At 51.1% G+C, this 25,994-nt stretch overlaps 3 protein-coding genes across 3 annotated transcripts in view; 2 read left to right on the forward strand and 1 right to left on the reverse strand.

The window, feature by feature from the left end:
- GMPR2 (guanosine monophosphate reductase 2) overlaps positions 1-6,895 on the reverse strand; it is a 14,305-nt gene extending 7,410 nt beyond the window's left edge. The window contains exons 1-6 of the mRNA XM_015406364.1: positions 6,819-6,895; positions 4,503-4,592; positions 3,682-3,777; positions 3,094-3,213; positions 1,875-1,958; positions 1,564-1,737 (exon numbers count right to left, since the gene is read on the reverse strand). Coding sequence (XP_015261850.1) covers positions 1,564-1,737; positions 1,875-1,958; positions 3,094-3,213; positions 3,682-3,768 — 465 coding nt within the window. The 5' untranslated portion in view covers positions 3,769-3,777; positions 4,503-4,592; positions 6,819-6,895. The remainder of the gene's footprint in view (positions 1-1,563; positions 1,738-1,874; positions 1,959-3,093; positions 3,214-3,681; positions 3,778-4,502; positions 4,593-6,818) is intronic.
- A 667-nt stretch (positions 6,896-7,562) lies between these two features.
- On the forward strand, positions 7,563-14,755 carry NEDD8 (neural precursor cell expressed, developmentally down-regulated 8). The gene is made up of 4 exons (XM_015406368.1): positions 7,563-7,658; positions 12,487-12,534; positions 13,246-13,328; positions 14,285-14,755. Exons 1-4 carry the CDS (start codon positions 7,641-7,643, stop codon positions 14,373-14,375), a joined length of 240 nt encoding a protein of 79 aa, XP_015261854.1. The 5' UTR covers positions 7,563-7,640; the 3' UTR covers positions 14,376-14,755.
- Positions 14,756-19,429: 4,674 nt separating this feature from the next.
- The window catches only part of MDP1 (magnesium-dependent phosphatase 1), an 11,069-nt gene continuing 4,504 nt past the window's right edge, over positions 19,430-25,994 (forward strand). Inside the window, exons 1-3 of the mRNA XM_015406367.1 lie at positions 19,430-19,547; positions 21,019-21,079; positions 21,448-21,558. Of these exons, the coding sequence (XP_015261853.1) occupies positions 19,511-19,547; positions 21,019-21,079; positions 21,448-21,558 (209 nt within the window). The 5' untranslated portion in view covers positions 19,430-19,510. The remainder of the gene's footprint in view (positions 19,548-21,018; positions 21,080-21,447; positions 21,559-25,994) is intronic.

Here is a 25,994-nt window from a genome sequence, read left to right on the forward strand (position 1 = left end):
AAACATGCAGATCTGTCCTCACAGAGGAGGGAGAGTTTGTACCTGAATAAAACTTGGTCTTAAAGGTGCCACTGGACTGTTTTGGATTGCTAGCTATCGGGGGACGGGAGGAACGTGCAGATCTGTCCTCGCAGAGGAGGGAGAGCTTGCACCTGAATAAAACTTGGTCTTAAAGGTGCCACTGGACTTTTTTGGACTGGGGGGCCGGGGGGAGCTCTGCAACTTACCTGGCTGCTTCTTGCTCTGACTGAGGGCTGCTGGGAGCAGGGGGTGGGGCTTGTTGTATCTTCCCGCCCCCTGGCCTCTTTACTGCTGGAGCTCCGCTCCTGTGCGCTCCTGCAGGAAATGAGCCCTGATGGTAGGTAAAGGGTAAAGGTTTCCCTCGCTGGAAAGCCAGTCACATCTGACTCTGGGGGTGGTGCTCATCTCCATTTCCAAGCCGAAGAGCCAGCGCTGTCCAAAGACTTCTCCGTGGTCATGTGGCCGGCATGACTAGATGCCGAAGCGCACGGAACACTGTGACCTCCCCACCGAAGCGGTACCTATTTATCTTCTTGCAATCTCTTGTTTTCGAACTGCTAGGTTGGCAGGAGGTGGGACCAGAGACGGGAGCTCACTCCGTCACGTGACACTCTGGTCTCGAACTTGCCAACCTGTCTGCTAGCTGCCATGCTTTCTTTGTTTACCTTCATCCCCGACCCTTGTGTGCGCACGCGCGCATGCTTGCTTTGCTGCCGTGGGTAACTTAAGGGAGGCTCGCTTTCATCCGTGAGAACTGGCTCAGCCAGACAGCGCTATCAGCGCAACCTTGACGAGAAGGGAGGGCTTGAGTTCCACTATCGGTGTCAATATTTCTGCTCTCAGGGTGGGGAGAGTCTCCCGTTCATGATGTAATGTCCTGCCGGGAGAATTCCCGCGCGAGTGCTTGAACTTCATTTGCTCAGCTAGTTGAAGTATATGTAGTGAGTCCCTTGCACTAATTGTTATTCCTAACAATGTACCTGTAGCACTTGACAACAGACCAGTATTCCAATAAAGCATAACTTTTCCTGAAGAGTGTGTTTGGACTTGCTTGCTGTTGATCCTGACACAACCTCCCGGTCTGCAGTTCAGTGTCTTAACCACTCTAGCCACCACAGCCCTTCATGGTACAGGACTGATCATGGAGAGAAAGTGCCAGCCGCAAAGACAGACGGAAGCAAACAAAACAAAAGTCAATCCAGGACAATGTTGGTGGAGAAAGGCAAAGGGTGATTTCCCACAAGCGCTGCTCCGCGCTCACTCCTCCCTTTTGCCCCGATGGACGTGTCAATTTCACACAAGCTGCTGCGCGGCTGCATTTTGCCCCGCAGCTTCGTGCGATTTTCCCCGTGTCTACTCAATCCTCAAAAAACAGGATTGCGTAGACGCGGGGGAAATCGCACGAAGCTGCGGGGCAAAATGCGGCTGCGCAGCAGCTTGTGTGAAATTAACACATACCGTCGGGCCAAAGAGAAGAGTGAGTGCGGAGCAGCGCTTGTGGGAAATCACCCAAAGAGTGCGCCGGGAACTGTGGGGACCTACCATGATGGTGTGGTCAGGGAAGCGCTTCCGCACGTCTCGCAGGAACTGGACAAAGTGCTCCGAGTAGCCGTTGGCCACGTCCAGGCAGATGTAGCGCACCGGGGGCACGGCCTCCAGAATCTGCTCCAGCAGCTCGAAGTCCGAGGGCCCGGTGCCCGAACTGGCTGCCACGTTCTGGGAAGAGGCGCGGGATGGAGAGCTGAGAACCGGCAGATGGGGGGACTGGGAGAGAGGGGGCGGCACTATCCTTCCCCGGGGGAACACCCACGGGAAAGGCCAGGAGGCGGAAGGCACAATCAACTCTCGCTCACCTGAAGGCACTCTGGATTCTGGGCTGCAAACTCCTTCCACTCTTCCAGGCTGTAGTGTTTGTGGATGGCTGTGAAAAGGCAGAACTGGGGGGGAAGACAGGGAAAGATCAGAAGGTGAGACTGGGACCAGAAGGGGCTGATCTGGTCTTATGCCTGCTCTTCTGTTTATTAAAACAAGTTTTTATTAACGGGATATAAAACAAGTCCAAAATTAACCAGTTCACCATTTCTTAATACATCCCCTTTTCCCTCCCACCCCTTCCCCAGGCTTCCCGCAGCGTTCCCACCCCCACCACATTTCCTCTCTTAATCCTTCCCTTCAGTTTGATATTATTTGAAGGTTCACAATTTCTTTTACTACCTTACTTATATTTTTTTCAGTCTCATAGGTAACCTATTCGATAACAGTTTCTTTCCAACATTCCTAAAGTCTATTCTTAATAATTACTAAAGCAAAAAAGTTTATTTTTGACATCCCAATGTTTCTCTATATATTCTTTGAAGTCCTTCCAATCCGCAAAAAATTCTTCATCTTCTTTATTGTTCAACTTTTTTGTCATTTTATCCATTTCAGCCATAAAGAGTAGCTTCCTTAGCCATTCCCATAGTTCAGGTATTCTTTCTTGCTTCCAACATTGAGCATATGTCATTCTGGCCGTTGTAATCAAATACCATAACAATGTTCTCTTTGTTACATTCACTTCTTCCATTTTAAGACCCAAAAGTAATACTTCTTGTTCTTTTTTGAAAGAACATTTCAAAATTTTCTGCATTTCATTATGGACCTCCGTCCAAAAGTTCACAGCTCTATCACAAGTCTACCACATATGATAAAAGGAACCTTCTGCTCCTTATGCCTGCTCTTCTGACTTTAGCAGAAGGGGAGAGGCCGTGGCTCAGTGGCAGAGCATCTGACTGGTGTGCAGAAGATCCCAGGTTCAGTCCCCGGCATCTCCAGTTAAACAGACCAGGTGATGGGAAAGACCTCCGTGCCCGAGACCCTGGAGAGCGGCTGCCAGTCTCAGTAGACAGCACGGACTGTGGTGGAACACAAGTCTTACTCAGTATAAGGTGGCTTCTTGTGTTCTACGTGTGTTCATGAGAGGGGCTGGGAGAAGGAAATCCAGAGGTGGAGGCAGGCGATAAGCAGCTGTAATTCGTGGACTGGGACTGGCAGGCTGCCCTTGCAGTTATCAAGCGTCCCCAACGACCACCCTACCTTGCAGAGCATCTTGGCCATCTCAAAGGTGCCCACGGTGTCCATGTTGGCAGCAATGATGGGGATCCCGGTATACGTCTGCTTGGAATTCCGGAACACGAAAGACCTCATGAGATCCACCTAGAAAACGGGACGGCATCTTAGACACGACCGGCAGGGGGGCTGATCTGCCAAGAGACTGGCGTCTCCCACGTAACAGTGGAAGCCAGATCGCGGGGAAGCCATTCATCCTGTACTTGGCCCTGCTGCCGACCAATCGTCCCGTAATCCTCACCTGGAAAGAAGTGGGCGTGGAGCCCAGTTCCAGAGGACATGCGATACCCGCGCAAGATCTGGTTGCGAGATCCGCAGCGAGATTTCACCCTGCGGATGTTGCAGGCTTTGTGCTCTGGCCCACCGTCTCTCGGGTACCCTTTCCAACTTCCCGGACGAGGCCAAATGTTTCTCCTCACCTGTGACATAATATCTGAGAAACTGCGCATGCGTCAACCCGATTAAGACACTCTCAAGCTGTCTCCTGGAGAAGTTTACTATTAAGCTGCCAAAAAGAAAGATAAACTTTGATTTAAAAAAAATGTTTCTCTTCACCTCACTGCGGGATTTGAGGGTGCTCCGTTTGGGCCTCAGGAGGACATCCTTGAAGTCCAACTTAATGTCTGTGTCGATGTGCGGCATTTTGGACCTCTGCACCAAAAAAAGAAAAAGCCAAGGGATCACATCAGAAAGGTGCCAGGAATCCTGTGTGATTTCACAAAGGGCTGAGAACTTGGAGGAGCAGATTTAAAAGTTTCAGCGGACCGGTCAGTGAGGGCCAACGTTAACCAATGTGACAGTGAGCGTTAATGAAGGGCACACTTGTGTTTTTATGTGGTGTGTTATCCTAACAGAGACATAGACGGTCAGACCAGAACCAACGGGTTGAAATTAGATCAGAAGAGTTTTCGGCTAAACATGAGGAAGGACTTCCTGGCAGTTCGAGCGGTTCCTCAGTGGAACAGGCTTCCTCGGGAGGTGGCGGGCTCACCTCCTTTGGAGGTTTTCAGACAGAGGCTGGATGGCCATCGGACAGCAGTGCTGATCCTGTGAACTTAGGCAGATCACGGGAAGGGAGGGCGGGAAGGGCTGCCTCAGTGCTTAGTTCTCGTGGCCCTTTCTTACACGCCCAGGGAAATGGTGATCACCACTTTGGGGTCAGGGAGCCATTTTTCTCCAGGCCACTTTGGCCGGGGATCCTGAAGGTTTTTTGTCGTCTTCTGGGCATGGAACAGGGGTCACTGGGGATGTGGGGGGGGGAGGTATTTGTGAATTTCCTGCATCATGCAGGGGGTTGGACTAGATGACCCTGGAGGTCCCTTCCAACTCTATGCTTCTGTGATCTTTCCCAGTGGTTTTTGTTTCTAAGTGCTTACCTTTAACAAAGGGTGTAACTTCTGGGAGTTCTGGCTTGCTAGCAGCTTTTCATGGCACCCGTTTTTAGCTCAACCCCTGGCTCCTTTTGCCTTGGAAAGAACATACTGTACAAGTCAGGACTCTGCTCCTTGAGCCTCTCATGAGATCTGAACTGCTGCTCCCAATACAGGCCCTTGACCCTCTACGACTAGCTTCCTTCACATGTCTTCAGTGTACCATCTGCTGCCCCAAGTCCAGCACCCTGACCTTCCGTATCCTGCTGCAGATCTGAGACCACCTGACACTGCTTTCAACATCTCCTCCATTTTTAGGCTTACGTTAAACCCACGATCCTCTGACTGAACTCTGGCAGAGCTGGCATCGCCAGGATTTCGCCCCAACTCTGCTCCATCACATTCTTCTAAGTAGGGGTCATATCCTGCGGGGAGCGCACAGGAGCGGAGCTCCGGCAGTAAGGAGCCCAGGGGGCGGGCACATGCAACAAGCCCTGCCCCCTGCTTTCAGCAGCCCTCAGTTGGGCCACGAGGAACAAGCAGCAGCCAAGTAAGTTGCAAAGCCCCCCCCCCGCCCCGGCCCTCCTTCAGGTACAAGCTCTCCCTCCTCTGTGACGGCAGATCTGTGAGTCCCCCCCCCCCCAGTAGCTAGCAGTCCAAAACAGTCCAGTGGAGCCTGAGTAGTGGGTGTTGCCTTCTGACACACGTCCGGTGATGTCAGGGGTGTGTGGCATATGCAAATAAGCTATGCAAATGAGTTATGGTAATGAGCTCCTGCACCTCTTCTTCTACCAAATGACCCCTGCTTCTAAAGCTTATTTCCACACCCAGTGCCATCCGTGGCAGGCAATGTCTACCCGTTTCACATCAGCCTTGTTTCTGCACAAGCATGCTTAGGTAGACGCTGTCTCTCTCAAAATCAACTGAATGTTTGCCTGTAATAGAGACAGAGGCATTAACTGCAATTGTAGCACATAAGAGAAAGCCTGCTAGATTAGACCAAACACTCATCTAGTCCAGCATCCTGTTTGCCCACATTGGTCAGTCAGACCTTCCTGGAAAGTTTGCAAGCTGGGGCATGGAGGTTAAGGAGGAAGTCTCTTGCTGGCTGCCCCCCACTGGCAGCTGGTTTTGAGAACAGCTAGGTTTGAGTCCAGAAGTGCCTTAGACACCAACAAGATTTTGGGGTTACGCGAGTCAAAGCTCCCTTCGTCAGATACAAGTAGGAATGGAGTTCCCTGAGACCTCATATTGAAAGCTCATGTCCCCAAAATCTTGTTGGGACTCGAATCTAGCTGCTCTACGAAAGACCAACACGGCTACCCTCTGAAACAATCTTCATGGTTCTGAGATGTGCACTGCCTCTGCATACGGAAGCTCTAGTTCAGGGGTGTCGAATTCATTTGTTACGAGGGCCGGATCTGACATAAATGAGGCCTTGTTGGGCTGGGCCACGCGTGTCATAAAATGTAATGCCAGGGAGCGGAGAGATAAACTTTATAAAGGACACAAACACAAAGGTGTGTTTTTTAAAACTTAAAATAAGAACATGCTTAAAACATTAGCACGCTTGCAATATTTGGTTTATTTAACAGTGTCTGATAACTGACACCTCTTGCTCTCTGAATTATTGCATCAGAATGTCTGTGCTGTTTCAATCTTATGCTGCTCAGGTGTGAATCTGTAAGCTGCAAACCGACGATGACGCAGCAGCAGCAGAACTGGAAGAAGAAGCAGGAGATGGCCAGCTCCGCTGCGGGCCTGATAGAAGTCCTCCAGGGGCCTGATCCGGCCCCCAGGCCACATGTTTGACACCCCTGCTCTAGTGAGCTACTGTGCCTATCAACCATCTGTAGATCTAGCCTTGAATCTGTTGAATACCCTTTTAATTCTACCTGAGTTAGTGGCCATCACCAGATCCCATGGCAATGAGCCTGTGATTACAGTCTGTGAAGAAATGCCTCCTTCTGTCCATCAGTCTTACTGGGCGACCTTGAGTTCTAGCATTATGGATGAGGGAGAAAAGGGGTTCTCTCCTCTTTCCCCACGTCATGCGTGATTTCCAAGTCTCAGTCCTGCCCCACCCCAACGGTGGAGAGATTCAAACTCAGCCTCTCCTCCTGGATCTTTTGGATTCCCCATTTCTACACGCCATCCCATACGGCGGCACCTTTTGCAAGGCTGTCCCGTGCTGTTGGCTGTGCCAGTCTTGGATAGCAACCCAAGACCTCTGACTCGCTCTATAAAACCCACTTTCGGCTCCCCTTTTCCCTGCACGTAGACTTCCGGGTACCTGATGTCAGATTACGAGTCCGCACTCACCTTTCCACGGCTTCGGATTCTCTAGAGACACCTGTCCACTTGCTCTTCTGGTCCCGTTACTGTTCCCGGCGCAGTGCCGTCAGGGAGATGAAGTCTTGAAGCTGGTTCTACCCAATGCTAAAGGGGACGGAAGGGACTACATTTCCCATAAAGGAGCGCGGTGCCTATAGCGTATTGCGATATGTGTGCTAGTCTCGACAAAAACTGTGAGCCAATCACATTTACGGAAGGAAAGGACCATATTTCCCAGCAATCTCGCGCGACAAAAAGCAGTCGACCGTAAGGATTACTGTCGCAATGCTTGACGGTCGATGTAGTCCAGTAGCCTCGAGGGGTGCCGCGGATTATTTATATATGTACTTATAAGTGATTAAATAAATCTGGGGGGAAAAACCAAACTCTTGACGTGTAACGCCCTTACTCACTTTTTAAAAAACTTCCAAAGACTTTCTACTGACAATCGCAAGGCCTCAGGGAGTAGTATAGTATAGTTTTAAAAGCACGAAGAATGAGGAAAAACTACACCTCCCATCGTGCACTGCGATAGAAGGGCGTTAAAACCATTAATGCGCGGAGGGCACCGGGCAGCGGCGAAACATTTTTCCGTCACACGACCGTTCGACTGAATACTACCATTCTTTTCAAAATTACCAAGTGACGGGAGTTTTGAGAGAGTGTCATAATTTTTAAAAAGCGGTGGGTTGCGCGCGGCGACGGAAGTGACGTCGCACAAGCAGCGCCCGGGAGGAGCCGGAGGCGCGGCCTATCGGAATTGTTTCCGGGGTCAGGGGTGGGCGTGTAGTCGGTGAGGAGGCGGTCACGATGCTGATCAAAGTGAAGGTAAGGAAGAAAAGAAGAGCGGGCGAGGGGCGGTGTCGCGTCCGGGGGCACCCCCCCGCTCCCCCCTGGGGAGCGCCCACCTCGTGCCGCAGGGCATGGCGGGGTATTTGCGCGTCTTCGCTGCACCCATTTCTGCCGCCGTGCATTCTGGGAAAAGATGCCGGCATCTCCCGGCCCCCTCCTTCCTTCTCCCGGGATGATGGTGGAGCCTTCTCCCCCCCTTCTGGAGCAGCGGGTAGACATCGTACACCGCTGAAGCTGTGTGATCGCGGCGATGCTTCACGCCCTGCTGGACTCTACCTGTAGAAAAGACAGGGCTGCCAATCTCCAGGAGGTGGCTGGAGTTCTGCTGGGATCATAACCAGTGTTCCCTCTGAGCTGAGTTAGTGTGAGCTAGCTCACAGTTTTTTAGCCTCCAGCTCACACATTTTTGTCTTGGCTCAGGAAGGAGGCCTCCAGAGCAAACTAATTTATGCAGCGGCCAAATCGCTCGCTCAGAACTTTAATGCCAGGAGCTCACAAAGTAGAATTTTTGCTCACAAGACTCCACACCAGTGTTCCCTCTAAGCTGAGTTAGTGTGAACAACCTCACAGTTTTTAAGCCTCCGGCTCACAGATTTTTGTCTCCGCTCCGGAAGGAGGGCTCCAGAGCAAGCTAATTTATGCAGCGGCCAAATCGCTCGCTCAGAACTTTAATGCCAGTAGCTCACAAAGCAGAATTTTTGCTCACAAGACTCCACAGCTTAGAGGGAACATTGTTCTCCAGGTGACGTACATCAGTTCGGCTGGAGGAAAACGGCCACTTTGGAAGGTGGACTCTGTGGCACTGTACCCCTCCCCAAACACCTGCCCTCCTCAACCTCCACCCCCAAAATCTCCAGTATTTCCCAACTTGGAGCTGGCAGCCCTAAGAAAAGAGCAAGGGTCCAGGAGCGCCTGAGAAACGAACACGATTTGTGACAAGCGAAAGCTCCTCCCCTGCTACAAACTTTGTTTCGTGGTGGGCGAAAGCTCCTCCCCTGCCAAGAATTTGGTTTTAGACTCTCAGGCGCTCCTGGACTCTTGCTCTTTTCTGCTGCTACAGACAGACTAACACAGCTAACCATCTTCAACTCTTACCTGGTGTGCATCTGTTCGACTTGTGCTGCCAAAACAGAAGAGAGATCTCTTTGCTAAGACCAAAACCCCTTCCAAGTGCAGAAAGCTTTTAGATTGTGATTTATGTATGTTGATGGATGTCTGATAGGGTTTAGAGTCCCCTGGACTGCAAGGAGATCGAATCAGTCAATCCTAAGAGAAATCAACCCTGACTCTTTCCTGGAAGGCCAGACACTGAAGTTGAAGCTCAAGTACTTTGGCCTCCCAATGAGAAGGGAGAAGGGTGTTAACAATTCTAAGGGCACTTTCTACCAATTTACCTGGTCTGTCATTTCCTGGGTACCCCCCGGTTCTTGTTTAAAAGTTGGTGGGATACTGGCTGTTTTCCCTCGACCGAACTGTAATGGAGCATTTCTGCTGCCATATCAGGCTGTCTCTGTCTTCCCACATGGACTAACAGGCAGCTCTTCTGCTGCGTAGCACAGAAAGGGTCTGCCGAGCTGTTTGGCACCTGGAGCGTGAATCCTGAGTTTGTCAACAAGCTCCAGGAGTTCCAGGTTGGGCAAACTGCTGGCACCTCCGTCTTCCACTGATGTGATGGGACTTGCTGCTGCCTGGCACTTTGCCCCAGGGGGAATCTCTCCCCAACCCCCACTCCAGGATTCTGTTTGCCGTGCCCCAGCACATTGATGAAAAGCCTTTTACCAGGTTGGGTCTTCACTGCGGATATACAAAAACAGCATATGTATAAAACAACACATTTGTGTGGCCTTGCCCAAGAGTTCCAGAATGCATTCTTTGGTTGCAAACGTTTCACCAAGCCTCCAAGGCAGATGAGTTCTTCTTCTTTTGTCATCCATATTGTGAATGATTGTGGGTTCACTAAGACTGCCCAGTAAATTCATGGCTGAGAATATAAGAACATCAAAAGAGCACTGATGGATCAGACCAGTAGTCCATCTAGTCCAGCATCCGGTCTCACACAGTGGCCAGTGAGTTCCTCTGGCGGCCTATCCACAGGAGACAGAGGCCTTCTCCTGAAGTTGCCTCCTAGCACTAGGATCCAGAGGCTGACTGTCTCTGAACGTGGAGGTTCCCTTTAGTCACCATGGCTAGTAGCCACTAATAGACCTCCATGAACCAAGGTTGAACTAGGCTCATCCTGTTTGGCAACTTAACTTTTGGTGTAGTGGTTAAGTGTGTGGATTCTAATCTGGAAGAACCAGGTTTGATTCGCCACTCCGCCACTTGCAGCTGCTGGATGCCCTTGGGCAAGCCATAGTTCTGTCAGAGCTGTTCTCTCAAGGACAGTTCTGTCAGAGCTCTCTCAGCCCCACCTACCTCACAGGGTGTCTGTTGTGGGGAGGGGAAGGGAAAGGGAGTTTGTAAGCTGCTCTTAGACACCGAGTGAAGGGCAGGGTATAAATCCAATCTCTTCTTCTACTCTACTACCTGCTTTTCTGCTTTAGCAGTGTGGCAGAATGGGACGGGTGGGTCCTGCTTCCAGAGTTGGGGCAGGAAATGCAGAAGGGAGATGTTGAGGGGGTCTCATCCTTCCCGAGCCTGGAGCATGATGGGAAGGGGAGGCAGTAACTTCCAGTTTGGGGAATGCTTGCAATCACATGTCCTGGGAGAGAGTTGAAGAGCTGACATTGCCGTCCCAAATGGGAAGCGTGGGTGGGGGGAATGGTGTGAGGCAGAGACCAGTGAGACCTGGTGGTTGTTCCTCAACACCACCCTTTTTTTGGGAAACAGGCTGAGAAATGATTGGTGTCCCCACTGGGAGCCGGCAGCGGGCTTCCTGAAGGCCTGTTGGCTGCCAGGTTGGTCCCAGTCTGCTGCTTTGCTGAATCAGGTTGATCGCCATGGCCAGGCGGAGAGACGAGGCCACCAAGATACCAGGCAGAGTGCTGTGTTGAAAAGTCAGGAGGGTGGCCCCAACCTGGATAGCCCAGGGAAACCCGATCTCGTCAGTTCTCAGAAGCTAAGCAGGGCAGACCCTGGCAAGGACCTGGAAGGGGGACCTCCAAGGAAGACCAGGGCCGGGAAGCAGAGGCGGGCGACAGCAAGCCACCTCTCTGAAACATCCAGAGCCCCAGCAGGGGTCCAGGCAAATGTGGACAACCACGACCTAGAGATGTAAAATTTCCGGAAATTTTGAAGCTCAGAAAAAAAACCCGGTTATTTTCTGTTTTTTTCCTGGGGGAAACGGAAATTTTCGGGGAAATTGAAAAAAAAATGCTACATTAGCACTTCTTTTGTCTTTTCCAGATTGAAAGTCTTTCTGTTACTTTACGAACATAAAATATGACTATGGACATTTTTACTTGGCATGACATTATCACAACTAGCCTGTTAAAAATATAGTGCATCCAAACAGTTATTACAAACAGAATACCCACCCACATGCAAAAACAAAACTGACTTTTTTATTTTCTTCTGACAACCGCACCTCCTAAAGGAAGGAATGCATCTTGTTCTTGCATTGGAGAGTTCAGTTTGTAACCTAGGACTTGCTTGTCCTCAGTGCACAGAAATTAGATCAATCTGATACCATATATATATATAAAAGAAATGATTTGGAAAATATTTGAACACCTGGTCTTAAAATATTTTATTCATCATGTTAAAATAAAATGTTCCATAATCAAATTTTTTCTTTTCTTTTTTAAATTTTTCGGGGGGAAAACAAAAAAAGGCTTCAGGAAAAAAACGGGTTTTCCCCGAATTTTCCCATTTTTCCCCCCGGGTCTTCACATCTCTACCACGACCTACTCAGAGAACAAATGTAAAGAAAACAGTAGTGAGAGTCTGACCCACAGATCAAGCGGTCAACAAGACTTGCAGAGAAGATGCTTTCTGTATATCACGGTCAACAAGCGCGACGACACAACGAACACATTCCTGCAAAGCATAAGAAAATCCTAGTGTGACAATACATCCTCCGCGTCGTCTCCGGATTATATGACGACATTCCAAAACTGCATCTTCCTCAGGAAATATTAAAGTAGTGCCAAAGCGCTCTTACTCATAACGTGCTTGACAGAAGATCAGGAAAGATAATACATTTAGATAGGATGCTGATCTCAATAAGTATTCAAGCTCAAATAGGCTGCTAAGCTTCTAATGGATCCCAGGGGTCTCACCCAGTAGGGGTCACCAGAAGTCAACCATGACTTCCAGGCAGGGCTCTTTTTGTAGAAAAAGCCCAGCAGGAACTCATTAGCATGATAGGCCACACCCAACAGCAGGAACTCATTAGCCTATTAGGCCACACCCCTGACAGCACAGCACGTTAACATATTAGGCCACACCCCCATGTTACCAGAAGTGTGGTCATCCAGCCACACCCACCTTTTGCTTCTTATTCTGTTTACCTTGTTTGTTGTCGAAACCCAGGGCCTTTTTTTGTAGCAGGAACTCCTTTGCATGTTAGGCCACACACCCCTAATGTAGCCAATCCTAATGAGTTTCTGCTGTTGGGTGTGGCCTGTTTTGCTAATGAGTTCCTGCTGGGCGTGGCCAACTTGGGAGCCAGCCGGAACTCCGTTCCTGTGCGTTCCTGCCCAAAAATAGCCCTGCTTCCAGGCATACACACATACACACAAAATACCCACAAAAAAGTCGGGGGGGATGGAAGGGGTGCCACGTAAGAGATTCTGGTGCGTGCCTGGAGACTGACGGGAGACAGACATTACAGCAGCTGCGGCTTCTCTCTTTTCCTTCGCAGACCCTAACCGGCAAAGAGATCGAGATCGACATAGAGCCCACAGACAAGGTACTGGCCTTGACCCCCCTCCACCCCCCGGGGGGGAGGGATTGCGCTTCTGCTGGATGACCTTGGGCAAGCCATAGTTCTGGCACGGCTGTTCTGGAAAAAGAGCCGTTTCTGTCAGAGCTCTCTCAGCCCCGCCTGCCTCACAGGGTGTCTGTCTGTTGTGGGGAGGGGAAGGGAAAAGGAGTTTGTGAGCCGATCCGAGACTCATTTGGGTAGTGAAGGGTGGGGTATAAATCCAATCTCCTCCTCCTCCTCTTCTTCTTCCTGCCTTTCTGTGCCTGTGGAGGGTGTCGGGGGTTGGCCCCTCCCTTCCCTAGCTGCGGCCCGCATCTCACGTCTGTTGTGCACCACGACCCGTTGGGAGGGAGGCTGGGATTTAAGGGCCACCAACCTGTCTCATGGCCGACAGCTGCCTTGCAGAGGATGGGGGATGGTTTTGATGGTCAAGCGACACACACACACACACCCCACAGTGACGCCAAGGCAGTTGGATGGGAGGGTCAACCAGTGTTATCCCCATTTGTGCTTGGGTCATCGCAGAAGTTGGGCGTTCTCCATCAGACCTGCCTCTCAGGGGCGATCGGAGGCTTTAAAATAACTTGCCGTGTCTCATGCTGCGGCCATGCGAAAGAGGGTGCAGTCACCTCCCGTCCTGTGTGGTCTCTGACTTTCCCCCCATTTTTCCTCTCTTCCCCCCACGGCCCTCCCAAGGTGGAGAGAATAAAGGAGCGGGTGGAAGAAAAAGAAGGCATCCCTCCCCAACAGCAGCGGCTGATCTACAGTGGCAAGCAGATGTGAGTCTTCGGGGTGGGCGGGGGAGCTGCCCTAGTGGATTATGGGAGAAACACTATAAAACGGGGGGCTGGCGTGGACTCCGTGGTGCCTGCTGACACATTTCCTGGTGCCTGTCAAGTTTCTTTTAGAAAGTGGGCAGGGCCAGGTGGGGCTTTTGCCCAGCTGGGCTTCTGATTGGCCGTTGGATATTTGATTGACTGGGCAGATGTTTAAAAACTTTGCTTTGGCAGCACCTGCCGCCACCACAACACCAGGATCTTCGCTGTGCGAGGGAAGGTAAGTTCTGGCTGGCTCCGCCTCCTGCAGCAGCCATTTTGTGACTGCGTCAACTATGCTGCATCAGACTTCTAAAGGTGCCCGCAGGTGCACAGAAGGGCTGGGGACCCCTGCTCTAAAACTTAGACTGCAAGACACTCTTGAGACATTCATTAGGTTGGAACCAATGTTCCCTCCAAGCTGAGTTAGTGTGAGCCAGCTCACAGTCTTTTAGCCTCCGGCTCACACATTTTTGTCTTAGCTCAGGAAGGATGGCTCCAGAGCAAGATAATTTATGCAGCAGCCAAATCGCTCGCTCACAACTTTAATGCCAGCCGCTCACAAAGTAAGAATCTTTGCACACAAGACGGCGCAGCTTGGTTGGAGCCAGATTTTTTTTTGTTTCCGGGGGGGGGGGGCGGAGGAAGAACATCCATCCACAGAACATGTTTTCCCCACCTCCCCTCTCCCTCTGGGGCTGCCTGAAATGCCCCTCTCCCCCATTTCAGGGGACATTTCCTGTCGCTACAAGTGGGAGGAAGTGAGAAACTCGTGCTCCCTGGCTGAATGTCCTGCAGAAACACTAGTCTGGCCTGATTGCCTGCCCAAATATTATGTGCCCTGGATGTGAACGGTGCGTCTCAAGCCGTCCCCTGGAAGGAGATGCTCACCCCTGTTTTGTCTTCCCCCCTTCCCCCAGGAACGACGAGAAAACCGCAGCTGACTACAAGATCCAAGGTGGATCGGTGCTTCATCTGGTCTTGGCGCTGCGGGGGGGAGGCCTGCGATGATGGACTCTCTGCCCTCCTTGCGTGCCCCTCTCCCCGACCCTCCCCCCCGGGCTCCACAACGGACAGACCCCCCTCCCCGTCTGCGCGTGCGAGAAGCAAATAGCACTCCTCCCACGTCCCTCCTGGTTCCAGGATGACAGCCTCTCCCTTCCTGGATGCTTCCGCAAGCTGCTGTTTGAGGGAGGTGCTGTCGAGGAGGGGGTGTCCTTTTGAGGGGGCACAGGCCCCCACCCTCGTGGCCTCGGTTCTCTTCCATCCCGGCAAGTTCTTAGGAGCTGCTTGTTCATCTGCTGGGGTTTTGTTTTTGGCACCCATGTTGAAATGTCTTTCCCCCCCCCCGCCCTGAATTGGAATGGCTGAATGTTCAATAAAGGTCTTTCACAACCTTGGTGGTCTCCTGAGTGGTCCTGACTTGGGTAGTTTGCAGGGAGGGGGGATCCCTCAGCTAAGATTGGGAGAGATGGCTCTTTCTGGGTGCTGTTTGGGCATGTTGAGGGAGTCGGGAATGTTGAGGAAGTCGGGAATGTTGAGGGATTCAAGGATTCAGGCATGTTGAGGGATGGGCCTCGTCTCCCCAGGTGTGTTGGTGTTGATCTTTTTAAAAATGCATTCCTTCTATCCTGGGAGATGTAGTTTGGGAAGTGGGACTAATGCAACATTAACCAGGTGGTCAGCCGTGTTGGTCTGAAGCAGTAGAACAAATTTAGAGTCCAGTGGAAAGTTTTATTCAAGGTATGAGCTTTCGTGTGCACGCACACTTTTTCAAATACATTGGAATGGTAGATAAGGTTCAAACTTCTAGACGGGCTGAACAGCAAATTAACATGTAACTTGATGAAGATGTGCAAAGACAAACTAAAGAACAAGCCAAGGTTATAAGGTCAACAGTTGTAAAGCAATAAATATGTCAAGATAGCAGATAAATGTGTAAAGGTATCTTTTCTAATTGTGGGAAGTAAGCTGATACATGAACCGTATTTGTGTCCAACCACACAACACCAACTACTTCTCTAGAAATAACCATACTGGTTTAACAGGCGGTGTATAGTGGTTGGAGTGTCAGACGGCAGGGACCTGGATTCAAATCCCTGGGCCCTCTGCCATGGAGCCCACTGGGTCATAGAAGCATAGAGTTGGAAGGGACCTCCATGATCATCTAGTCCAACCCCACCTGGGGACAGTCAGCCAAACCGACTTCATTGGGTTGTCTTTTAGACTCTTCGAAATGTTTGGGAGGTTTGAATTCCTAATTCCTGCCTTAAAAACAACTGAATGCAAAAGCCATGTAATCACTTTTGTTATTTGGCTCAAGAGGATTCTATACCACGCACAGGCTTTTAGGAACCCCAGAATGCTTTCTCTCTCTTTTTTTTTAAGTACCCAAGGGTACACTTTTATTGTTTTCCATTATACACTACAAACATATATAGAAACCAACAACATAAAACTACCACTAACAAACATAAAACATATAACAGGAGGCATATTCCATCTTCTATCCTTCAATTATCTAATTATTACATTCCAGATCTCATGATCTATTTTGCTAGCTTATCTTTTCTGCGTACTCAAATTCCATCAGGTTGTTACGCTTATATTATACCAGTCATAAAATCTCTTCCAAGTTTTTTGAAAAGTCCATTCCGTTCCAGCTCTCATTTCCAACGTTAATTTATCATTCTCAGCCGTTTCAAACAGCTTATTCACGTATTCTTGTTTCGTTGGAGTCTCCATTGTTTTCCAATATTTAGCATATAAAATCCTTGCAGCTGTTGACAAATAAAAAATCAAATACCTGTCTGCTTTATCAAAATATTTCAGAAATCTATTCAAGAGCAATATCTCTGGAGTAAATGGGACCTTAGTTCTTATAATTTTTTGCATTATTTCATGTACCCATCTCCAAAACCTTTTTGTAACATCACATAGCCACCACATATGATAGAATGAACCAGTCTTATTCTTACATTTCCAACATTTATCTGAGCTAGTAGCGTTTTGTTCAGCTAGTCTCCCAGAATGCTTTCTCAAGCTGGTCTGTAGGAAGAGTTCTGCAGGACTCAAAAGCTTCTTTGGTACTGCATTATTTTGGTTCGTCTTAACAATGACATCTCACATGTGGCTCAGTGGCAGAGCCTCTGCTCGGCATGCAGAATGTCTCAGGTTCAATCCCCGGCATCTCCAGTCAAAAGGATTAAGACTACAGGTGATGAAGAAGAAGAGAATTGGATTTATACCCTGCCCTTCACGCGGGAGTCTCAGAGAGGCTTACAAACTCCTTTCCCTTCCCCTCCCCACAACAGGCACCCTGTGAGCAATGTTCCCTCTAAGCTGTGGAGTCCTGTGAGCAAAACTTCAACTTTGTGAGCTACCAGCATTAAAGTTGTGAGCAGGCAGGTGATTAGGCTACTGCATAAATTAGTTTGCCCTGGACTGGAGCCCTCCTTCCTGAGCGAAGACAAAAATGTGTGAGCTGGCTCACACTGACTCAGCTTAGAGGGAACACTGCCTGTGAGGTAGGCGGGGCTGAGAGAGTTCTAAGAGAACTGTCCTTGAGGGAACAGCTCTGACAGAACTGTGGCTTGCCCAAGGTCATCCAGCAGCTGCAAGTGGAGGAGTGGGGACTCAAACCCGGTTCTCCCAGATTAGAGTCCGCGCACTTAACCACGACACCCAACTGGCTCTCAAGGATAGGGAAGACCTCATCCTGTGACCCTGGAGAGCCACTGCCAGTCTGAATGGACATGCAGCTACATGTCCCTCCCTCCCCATACAGATGCCTTGGATTTCTTTGGGAGGGAGGGACTGTGACTCAGTGGAAGAGCCTCTGCTTGGCATGCAGAAGGTCCCAGGTTCGATCCCCGGCACCTCCAGCTAACAGGTAGGAAGTGATGTTAAAAGACCTCTGTCTGAGACGAAATAACACCAGAAATGGATCAAAAAGACTCTTGACATGAGGATTCCAGCAGCATGTTCATACTTCCACCCTGGGCCCTTTCCCCCAGAACTGGCATCAGTTCCCGAATATAAAGCCAGTTTGTGGTTTTGGCTGAGTGGCAGAACATCTGCCTCTATACGGTCCCAGCTGTCATGAGAATGGGGAGGGGAAACTGTGGAACGTCTAGTTTTGTTTCTGCTGAGTCTCTACTGTTTTAGTTATTTGTAAGCTGAGCCGTGTAACGTTGAGTGTCTGGCATCTTTCTCTTGGGAAAAGTGGCCCGCGACTTCGGCGGACTTCTACCTGTCCTCTTATTGGCCATGAGCCATTTGGGTCCCCTGTGAATTCTGTATATCTATTTGCTTCGCTCGCTTTCTCCTCAGTTCTAACACGAAACAGTTAAGATACCTCAATGCCACAAATGTCTCAATAAACTTTTATTCTGTTGAATGACTGTCGTTGGGAGCTGGTTGACTCAAGGCGTCTGACATCTGCTTTGCGTGCAGGAAGTCCAAGGTTCAATCCCCTGCCTCCCCAATTGAAAGGTCCAAGTGGGAAGTAATGTCAAAGAATTCACCCTTGATGGTTCCGTCCAGTGTAAAGCAGCTTCCTGTGTTCCATAACAAGTTTTAGGGGCCTTCTTGTTTTGGGGCTTTGCTTCACGCCTCTGCTGAAGTCGAGTCTAAGCTGGTGCTGAAAAGTAGTTTTGACGGGGCATCAGACTCCTGCTAAGTTTTACTGTGGCACCCTAGTGCAGTTAATTTCATTGCTTTTTCAACTGGTAGGCTGGGGAGGAAGAAAAGGGAAGAAGCAAAGTTGAATCTGGTTCACGGAAGGGCAGGCGTGCAAAGAACGAGGAGGAAGAGAACTAAGGAAATCCTGCATCCCCATAAATCAAGTGTTTGCTGTCCCCGTCCTGGGTCCTGGACACAAAAGTGTGGTTGGCATGAGAGCCAGCATGGTGTTGTGATTAGAGGGCCAGACTAGCATCTGGGAGTTGTTGTTCAGTTGCACAGTCGAGTCCGACTCTTCGCGACCCCATGGACAAGATCACGCCAGGCCCGCCATCCTCTGAAGTTGGCTCAGTTTCATGTTCGTTGCATCTATGACACTGTCCAACCATCTCATCCTTTGCCATCGTCCCCGTCTTCTTTGACCTTCAATCTTTCCCAGCATCAGGGTCTTCTCCTCCAGTGAGTGCTCCCTTCTCATTGGGTGGCCAAAGGATTTGAGCTTCAGTTTCATTATCTGGCCTTCCAGGGAACAGCTGGGAGACCTGGGTTCAAATCCCCACTCTGCCCTGGACAATGTTGCCAACCTCCAGGTGGTAGCTGGAGCTCTCCTGGATTCACACAACTGATCTTCAAGACAACACAGATCAGTTCCCCTGGGGGAAATGGCCCCTCTGAAAGGTAGACTCTACGGCAATATACCCCGCGGAAGTCCCTCCCTTCCCCAAACCCCACCCCCCCAAATTCTCCAAAATAAAGAACGTTTTGCTCACAAGACTCCACGGCTTATAGGGCGGTTGTGAAGGTGGAATGGTGAAAAGGCGAGCAATGTAAGCCTCTGGGGGGGCATTGGTAAAGGTTCCCTTGCTCGAAAGCCAGTCAAGTCCGACTCTAGGGTTGTGGTGCTCATCTCCGTTTCAAAGCCAAAGGGCCAGCGCTGTCCGAAGACGTTTCCGTGGTCATGTGGCCGGCGCGACTAAACACCAAGGCGCACGGAACGCTGTTCCCTTCCCACCAAAGTGGTCCCTATTTATCTCCTTGCAATTTCTTGCTTTCGAACTGCTAGGTTGGCAGGAGCTGGAACTAGAGACAGGAGCTCACTCCGTCATGCGGGCACACGCGGGTCTCGAACTGCTGAACTACCGACCTTCCACAGCCTGCAGTTCAGCGCCTTAACCACTTGAGCCACCGCAGCTCCTATTGGAGAGAAAGGCGGGGTATTAATGCAGTAAATAAAACGATGAAAAGAAAAATTTAAAGGTCCTCCCCCGGGGGGGGGGAGGGCTGCTGCATCCCCCGACCTCCCAAAAACAAGCGGGCTGGCGCCGAAGCAGTTAACCGGCGCCTCCGGCAGCACGTGGGCGAGGAGGGCTGGCCGGAGCCGAGCGAGCCGGGATGGGCAGAAGGCGGCCGGGACGGGCGTCGCGTGGAGGAAGGGAAGGCGGAAGCCTCGAACCGGCACCCAGATGGGCGAGCGGCCGTCGCTGGTGGTCTTCGACCTGGGTGCGTGCGGATCCGGCCTCGCCCCGGGGCAGGCGGAGGGAGGGGCGGCCCTTCCCGGGTTGCGTGTCTGCCTGCCCCCTGCACGTCGGAGCGCTGCCCCCCACGCGAACGGGCCTGGGTCGGCAGAGGAGGGGGTGGGGTCGGGAGGATAAAGGGGGAGAAGGTTGGCGGCACCCTTCTCTCCCCCCCCCCCCCTTGCCCGAGAATGCCGGGGCTGGATTCGAGGATTGTCATCCGCGGGCCAGGCGGCAATCCAACAGGTGGAGCTCTCCCACCAACCCACCCACTCCGTCCCTCTTCGTTGGTTGAATGGCTGCCCTGTAGCTGGCCAGAGGCTCCTGTAGCTCTGTGCCAGGCAGCAACTCAACAGGTGGAGGTGCCCTGACCCCACTGCTCTGACTTCACCGGTTGAATAGTTGCCCTGTCGCTGGCCAAAGGCTCCTGTAGCTCTGTGCCAGGCAGGAACTCAACAGGTGGAGGTGCCCTGACCCCACTGCTCTGACTTCACCGGTTGAATAGTTGCCCTGTAGCTGGCCAAAGGCTCCTGTGGCTCTGTGCCAGGCAGGAACTCAACAGGTGGAGGTGCCCTGACCTCACTGCTCTGACTTCACCGGTTGAATAGTTGCCCTGTAGCTGGCCAAAGGCTCCTGTAGCTCTGTGCCAGGCAGGAACTCAACAGGTGGAGGTGCCCTGACCCCACTGCTCTGACTTCACCGGTTGAATGGCTGCCCTGTAGCTGGCCAAAGGCTCCTGTGGCTCTGTGCCAGGCAGCAACCCAACAGGTGGAGGTGCCCTGACCCCATTGCTGTGACTTCACCTGTTCAATAGTTGCCCTGTCGCTGGCCAAAGGCTCCTGTAGCTCTGTGCCCGGCAGCAACCCAACAGGTGGAGGTTCCCTGACCCCATTGCTCTGACGTCATCGGTTGAATAGTTGCCCTGTCACTGGCCAAAGGCTCCTTGTGGCTCTGTGCCAGGCAGCAACCCAACAGGTGGAGGTGCCCTGACCCCATTGCTGTGACTTCACCTGTTCAATAGTTGCCCTGTCGCTGGCCAAAGGCTCCTGTAGCTCTGTGCCCGGCAGCAACCCAACAGGTGGAGGTTCCCTGACCCCATTGCTCTGACGTCATCGGTTGAATAGTTGCCCTGTCACTGGCCAAAGGCTCCTTGTGGCTCTGTGCCAGGCAGCAATTCAACAGGTGGCGCTCTCCCAACCCCCGTCCCTCTTCATCGGTTGAATGGCTGCCCTGTCGCTGGCCAAAGGCTCCTTGTGGCTCTGTGCCAGGCAGCAACCCAACAGGTGGAGGAGGTTCCCTAACCCCCATTGCCCTGACTTCATCGGTTGAATGGCTGCCCTGTAGCCGGCAGAGGCAGAGTGGGAGCATCGGGAGGGTGGGACTGTACGATTTGCAGGGGAAGAAGACGGGAAAGGGGGGGGGGGATTCCAGCTGCTTTTCCTCTCTGTTCTTGGCAGATTATACCCTCTGGCCTTTCTGGGTGGACACCCATGTGGACCCCCCTTTCCGGAAGAGCAGGTGAGAAATGAGAGGGGGGGAGTGTGTGAGAAAAACATGGGGGGGGGTTGGTTGCATGCTTCCCCCCCCCCCAACTGCTGCAAAAGAGAGTAGAAGGGCCTGATCCTCTGCAAACCACAGACTGGAGCCGCCCTGTCCTCCTTCCCCTGGCCCAGGGCAATGAATAGGCCCCCTGGGAGGAGGAGGAGGAGGAGACGCTTTCCCCTCGCAGGGTCCCACCCGGGAGAGGGCCTATTCTGCAGCGCCCCTTCTGAAACGAAAGGTGTGCTGGGGGAAGCTGCACCTCTGGGGGGGGGATGGGTTTGCCTGCTGTGTCAAAGGTGGGCCCTCTAAACCTGCCTCGGCCTCCGTGCCTGTATTGCTCCCAGCGACGGCTCCGTTTGGGACCGGAACGGGCAGTCCGTGAAGCTGTACCCCGAAGTCCGGGCTGTGCTGGAACGGCTTCATCAGGAGGGCATCCCCATGGCCGTTGCCTCCAGGTGAGTCTGCGTCCCCACCCCACCCCCTCTGTGCACAATCCAGGGTGTTCCTGGATTAGCGGATCCGGATTCAGCATCCCGCTTCGGGCCAGGCTACCTCCCCCCTCCCGTGGATTAGAAGGAGAGTTTCCATGGTGGAAAGCCTGGCGGTTACTTCGGGTTGCCAGCCTGCAGGTGGGGCCTGGAGATCTCCCGGAATTGTCACTGATTTCCAGACTACAGAGATCAGTTCAGAGATCCAGTTTGGTGTGGTGGTTAAGTGCGCGGACTCTAATCTGGGAGAACCGGGTTGGATTCCCCACTCCTCCACTCGCAGCTGCTGGATGACCTTGGGCAAGCCGTAGCTCTGTCAGAGCTGTTCTCTCAAGGACAGAGCTCTCTCAGCCCCGCCTACCTCACAGGGTGTCTGTCTGTTGTGGGGAGGGGAAGGGAAAGGAGATTGTAAGCCGCTCTGAGACTCCGAGTGAAGGGCGGGGTATAAATCCAATCTCTTCTTCCTCCTCCTCCTCTTCTTCTTCCTCCTCCTCCTCCTCCCCCCCCCCACCCAAGGATGGGGCAGCTTTGGAGGGTGGATCCTCTGCGAAGTCCCTACCCTCTCCAAACCCCGCCTCCCCCAAGCTCCACGCCCAAAGTCTCCAGGTATTTCCTAGCCCAGGGCTGGCAACTCTATTCTTTAACCCATTCGCCCCTCTCTGATACCTGGATTTTTGTACGTGACCCAGTCCTATGCATGTTTGTGCAAAAGCAGTGTATTCAAAATGGCTGACGTCCAGGTAAATGCACCAACAATTTATTAATGTTTTTGCTATGCTTGTAGTTCAAGTCTCACAGAGAATCAAAGCGGATTACATTGTGTAAATCGATGCAATCCCCAGGCTGAGACATCTGATTTTGGAACTGAGAGTTCAGAAATCTGGAACAGGCATAGAATATTAGTTATGATTCAGAATGCAGATACAGTGCGGAAAAACAGTCTTATATAATTAGATACAATGCAGAAAATATATTTATTTTTATCTACATTATTTATCATCTGCCTTTCTCATCAGGACTGAAGTCAGATTACACATAGCGAGTCTGTACAAAATTTGACAATCAGTAACCTATTTATTAGGGGCTGCGGTGGCTCAAGTGGTTGAGACGCTGAGCTGCAGACCGGAAGGTTGGTAGTTTGGCAGTTCGAGACCCGAGTGTGTGACAGAGTGAGCTCCCGTCTCTGGTCCCAGCTCCTGCCAACCTAGCAGTTTGAAAGCAAGAAATTGCAAGTAGATAAATAGGTACCGCTTCAGTGGGAAGGTAACAGCATCCCGTGAGCATCGGCTTCTGGTCATGCCGGCCACATGACCACGGAGAAGTCTTCGGACAGCGCTGGCTCTTCGGCTTGGGAACGGAGACGAGCACCGCGCCCCTAGAGTCGGATTCGACTGGCTTTCAAGCAAGGAAAACCTTTACCTTTAACCTATTTATTAGGATTTTAGAAGTCTGCAACCGCCAGGGGAAAAAAGAAACGAAGCCTAAGTATTAACGTGACATATTAAGGCTTAATTAAGCAGTACAGAAATTACATAATAGGCTCCTATTTACAATAAGCTGTACTCAGCAGTGTAGACTGCAGTCCCGATCGTTTGTCCAAGTTAGTTTGTGAAACCCTTTTGTATCGTGCGGCCTTATTACCTGTGCAGGAAAGTCCTCCGGAATGATTCAGTTACACAGAGTTTGCAGAAGGCCAGGCGAGGGGGAGCTTTTCTGACCTTCTCGTGCAGGCCGGAGTTCCACAGGGCCGGAGCCATGATGGAGAAAGCACGTGGGTGGGCAGTTGTTGATTTTGCCCATGAAGAGGCCCCTGCTGACTTGAGCAAAGTTGTCCTTGTGGAACATCGAGGGGGGGGGGGAGGCAGGCCCGCAAATAAGAGGGACCAAAGGCCGGGAAGGGCTTTGCATGACATAGGTAAAGGTAAAGGTTCCCTTGCTCGAAAGCCAGTCTAGTCCGACTCTACGGTTGCGGTGCTCATCTCCGTTTCAAAGCCGAAGAGCCAGCGCTGTCCGAAGACGTTTCCGTGGTCATGTGGCCGGCATGACTAAACACCAAGGCGCACGGAATGCTGTTCCCTTCCCACCGAAGTGGTACCTATTTATCTACTTGCAATTTCTTGCTTTCGAACTGCTAGGTTGGCAGGAGCTGGAACTAGAGACGGGAGCTCACTCCATCATGCGGCACCTGGGACTCGAACTGCTGAACTACCGACCTTCCACAGCCTGCAGTTCAGCGTCTTAACTACTTGAGCCACCGCAGCTCCTTGCATGCCATAGCCAGTACCTTACAGTACCTTAGAGAGCCAGTTTGGTGTCGTGGTTAAGTGCACGGACTCTAATCTGGGAGAACCGGGTTTGATTCCCCACCCCTCCACTCGCACCTGCTGGCATGACCTTGGGCAAGCCATCGTTCTGACGAGTTAAGCAAACAGAGTATGGTACACAGTATATGGATTATAAACTACACGGGGATTGTTACTGTGATGAGTGCGCTAAACTAAATAATACAGTACTGCAAAAATCAGGAAATATATGCTATTTAAATAAGTTAAGAGCCAGTTTGGTGTAGTGGTTCAGTGTGCGGACTCTAATCTGGGAGAACCGGGTTTGAGTCCCCACCCCTCCACTTGCACCTGCTGATGTGACCTTGGGTCAGTCACAAGCTCTGGCACAGCTGTCCTTGAAAAAGAGCAGTTTGTGTCAGAGTTCTCTCAGCCCCACCCACCTCACAGGGTGTCTGTTGTGGGGAGGGGAAGGGAAAGGAGATTGTAAACCACTCTGAGACTCCAAATGAAGGGCGGGGTATAAATCCAATCTCTTCTTCTTCTTCTTCTACCTCACTGGGTGTCTGTGTGGGGAGGGGAAGGGAAAGGAGTTTGTAAACCGCTCTGAGACTACTTTGGGTAGTGAAGGGCGGGGTATACATCCAATCTCTTCTTCTCTTGTTAAAGTGATACGCTTTTTTACAAGGTTGGAATCCAAAAAATACAGTCAGTTTCAAGTAAACAGAAGTGGTTTTTAACGAAGCAATGGATGTGTCGTTCCATTTGACTGCAACTCGCCCAAAATGAACTTTCTACTAGCCATTGTGCTTTGTTATTGACCTATGAAGAAAAAATATGTGAGCATCAGGCTTCATTTCTACTCTTATGGATGATTCAAAAAACTGGAAATTATCTATAGAATCTTGTTCAGAAGAAGGAACGTCGAAACGACAGAGGACATTCCGGAGCACATTGTCAACATCATTTGCTCCATTAAAAACCACTTTGGTTTATTTGAAACTGACCGTATTTTTTGTATTCCAACCTTGTAAAAAAGCATATCACGTTAACTTATTTAAATAGCATATATTTTCTGATTTTTATAGTTCTAACGAGAGTAGTTCTCTCAGAGCTCTCTCAGCCCCACCCACCTCACAGGGTGGCTGTTGTGGGGAGGGGAAGGGAAAGGAGTTTGTAAGCCACTCTGAGACTCCGAGTGAAGGGCGGGGTCTAAACCCAATCTCTTCTTCTTCTTAAACTGAGCCGGGTAACAGATGGGCGACCAGAATGGGAGTGGAACAGACCTGCTCTGTCTAGCTCCCGCTCACAGCTGAGCCACCACATTCTGAACCAGTTGGCGTTCCCAAGCTGAGTGCATTACAGTAGAAGAAATGGTATTAACGTTAGTAGAAAATAATGCAGTGGTGGCAGGAACATACATACAGCAAACAGACAACCAGTCCTGTACTCAGTGAAATAGTCCACAATCCACAGTCCCTTTCCCTTCAGAGTCAACTCTCTGAACCACTGTGATACATTACCATCTTTCCCCACATGTTCCCCAAAGAGCACTACGATCGGGGTCCCAAAACCGTCTGGCCCTTCCAGGCCCTAAAGAGACCAGGCTAGCTGTGACAAGGAACAGGGCCTTTTCTGTGACGGCCCCACACTGGTGGAATGAGCTCCCAGGCGACATCAGGGCCCTGCGGGACCTTTTACAGTTCCGCAGGGCCTGTAAGATGGAGCTCTTCCACCGGGCCTTCAATTAGGGTGCAGCCTTTCTAATACTGAGGCCCTGGCCCCAATATTAATATCAACGCCAACATAAGAATCAACGGCCTGGCAAAAACCCAGCCAGGGGTAATTTAGTAGAAAAAGAGGTGCAGGAGTTCATTAGCATAACTTATTTGCATATGCCACACCCCCTGACATCACCGGAAGTGTGTCAGAAGGCAACGCCCACTGCTCAGGTTCCAATGGACTGTTTTTGATTGCTAGCTATTGGGGGGTGGGGGGACGTGCAGATCTGTCCTCGCAGAGGAGGGAGAGCTTGTACCTGAATAAAACCTGGTCTTAAAGGTGCCACTGGACTGTTTTGGGCCGGGGGGGGGGGGGGGCCCGTGGAAACACACCGGGCTG

Source organism: Gekko japonicus, unplaced genomic scaffold, assembly GCF_001447785.1.
Source record: "Gekko japonicus isolate JY-2015 unplaced genomic scaffold, Gekko_japonicus_V1.1 scaffold2686, whole genome shotgun sequence".
NCBI lineage: Eukaryota > Metazoa > Chordata > Lepidosauria > Squamata > Gekkonidae > Gekko > Gekko japonicus.

Excerpts from the sequence above, each read along its gene's own strand:
- NEDD8 (XM_015406368.1), top strand. Across the intron at positions 12,535-13,245 it reads ACATAGAGCCCACAGACAAG|GTGGAGAGAATAAAGGAGCG; the intron begins GTACTGGCCTTG and ends GGCCCTCCCAAG. Across the intron at positions 13,329-14,284 it reads ATCTACAGTGGCAAGCAGAT|GAACGACGAGAAAACCGCAG; the intron begins GTGAGTCTTCGG and ends CCCTTCCCCCAG.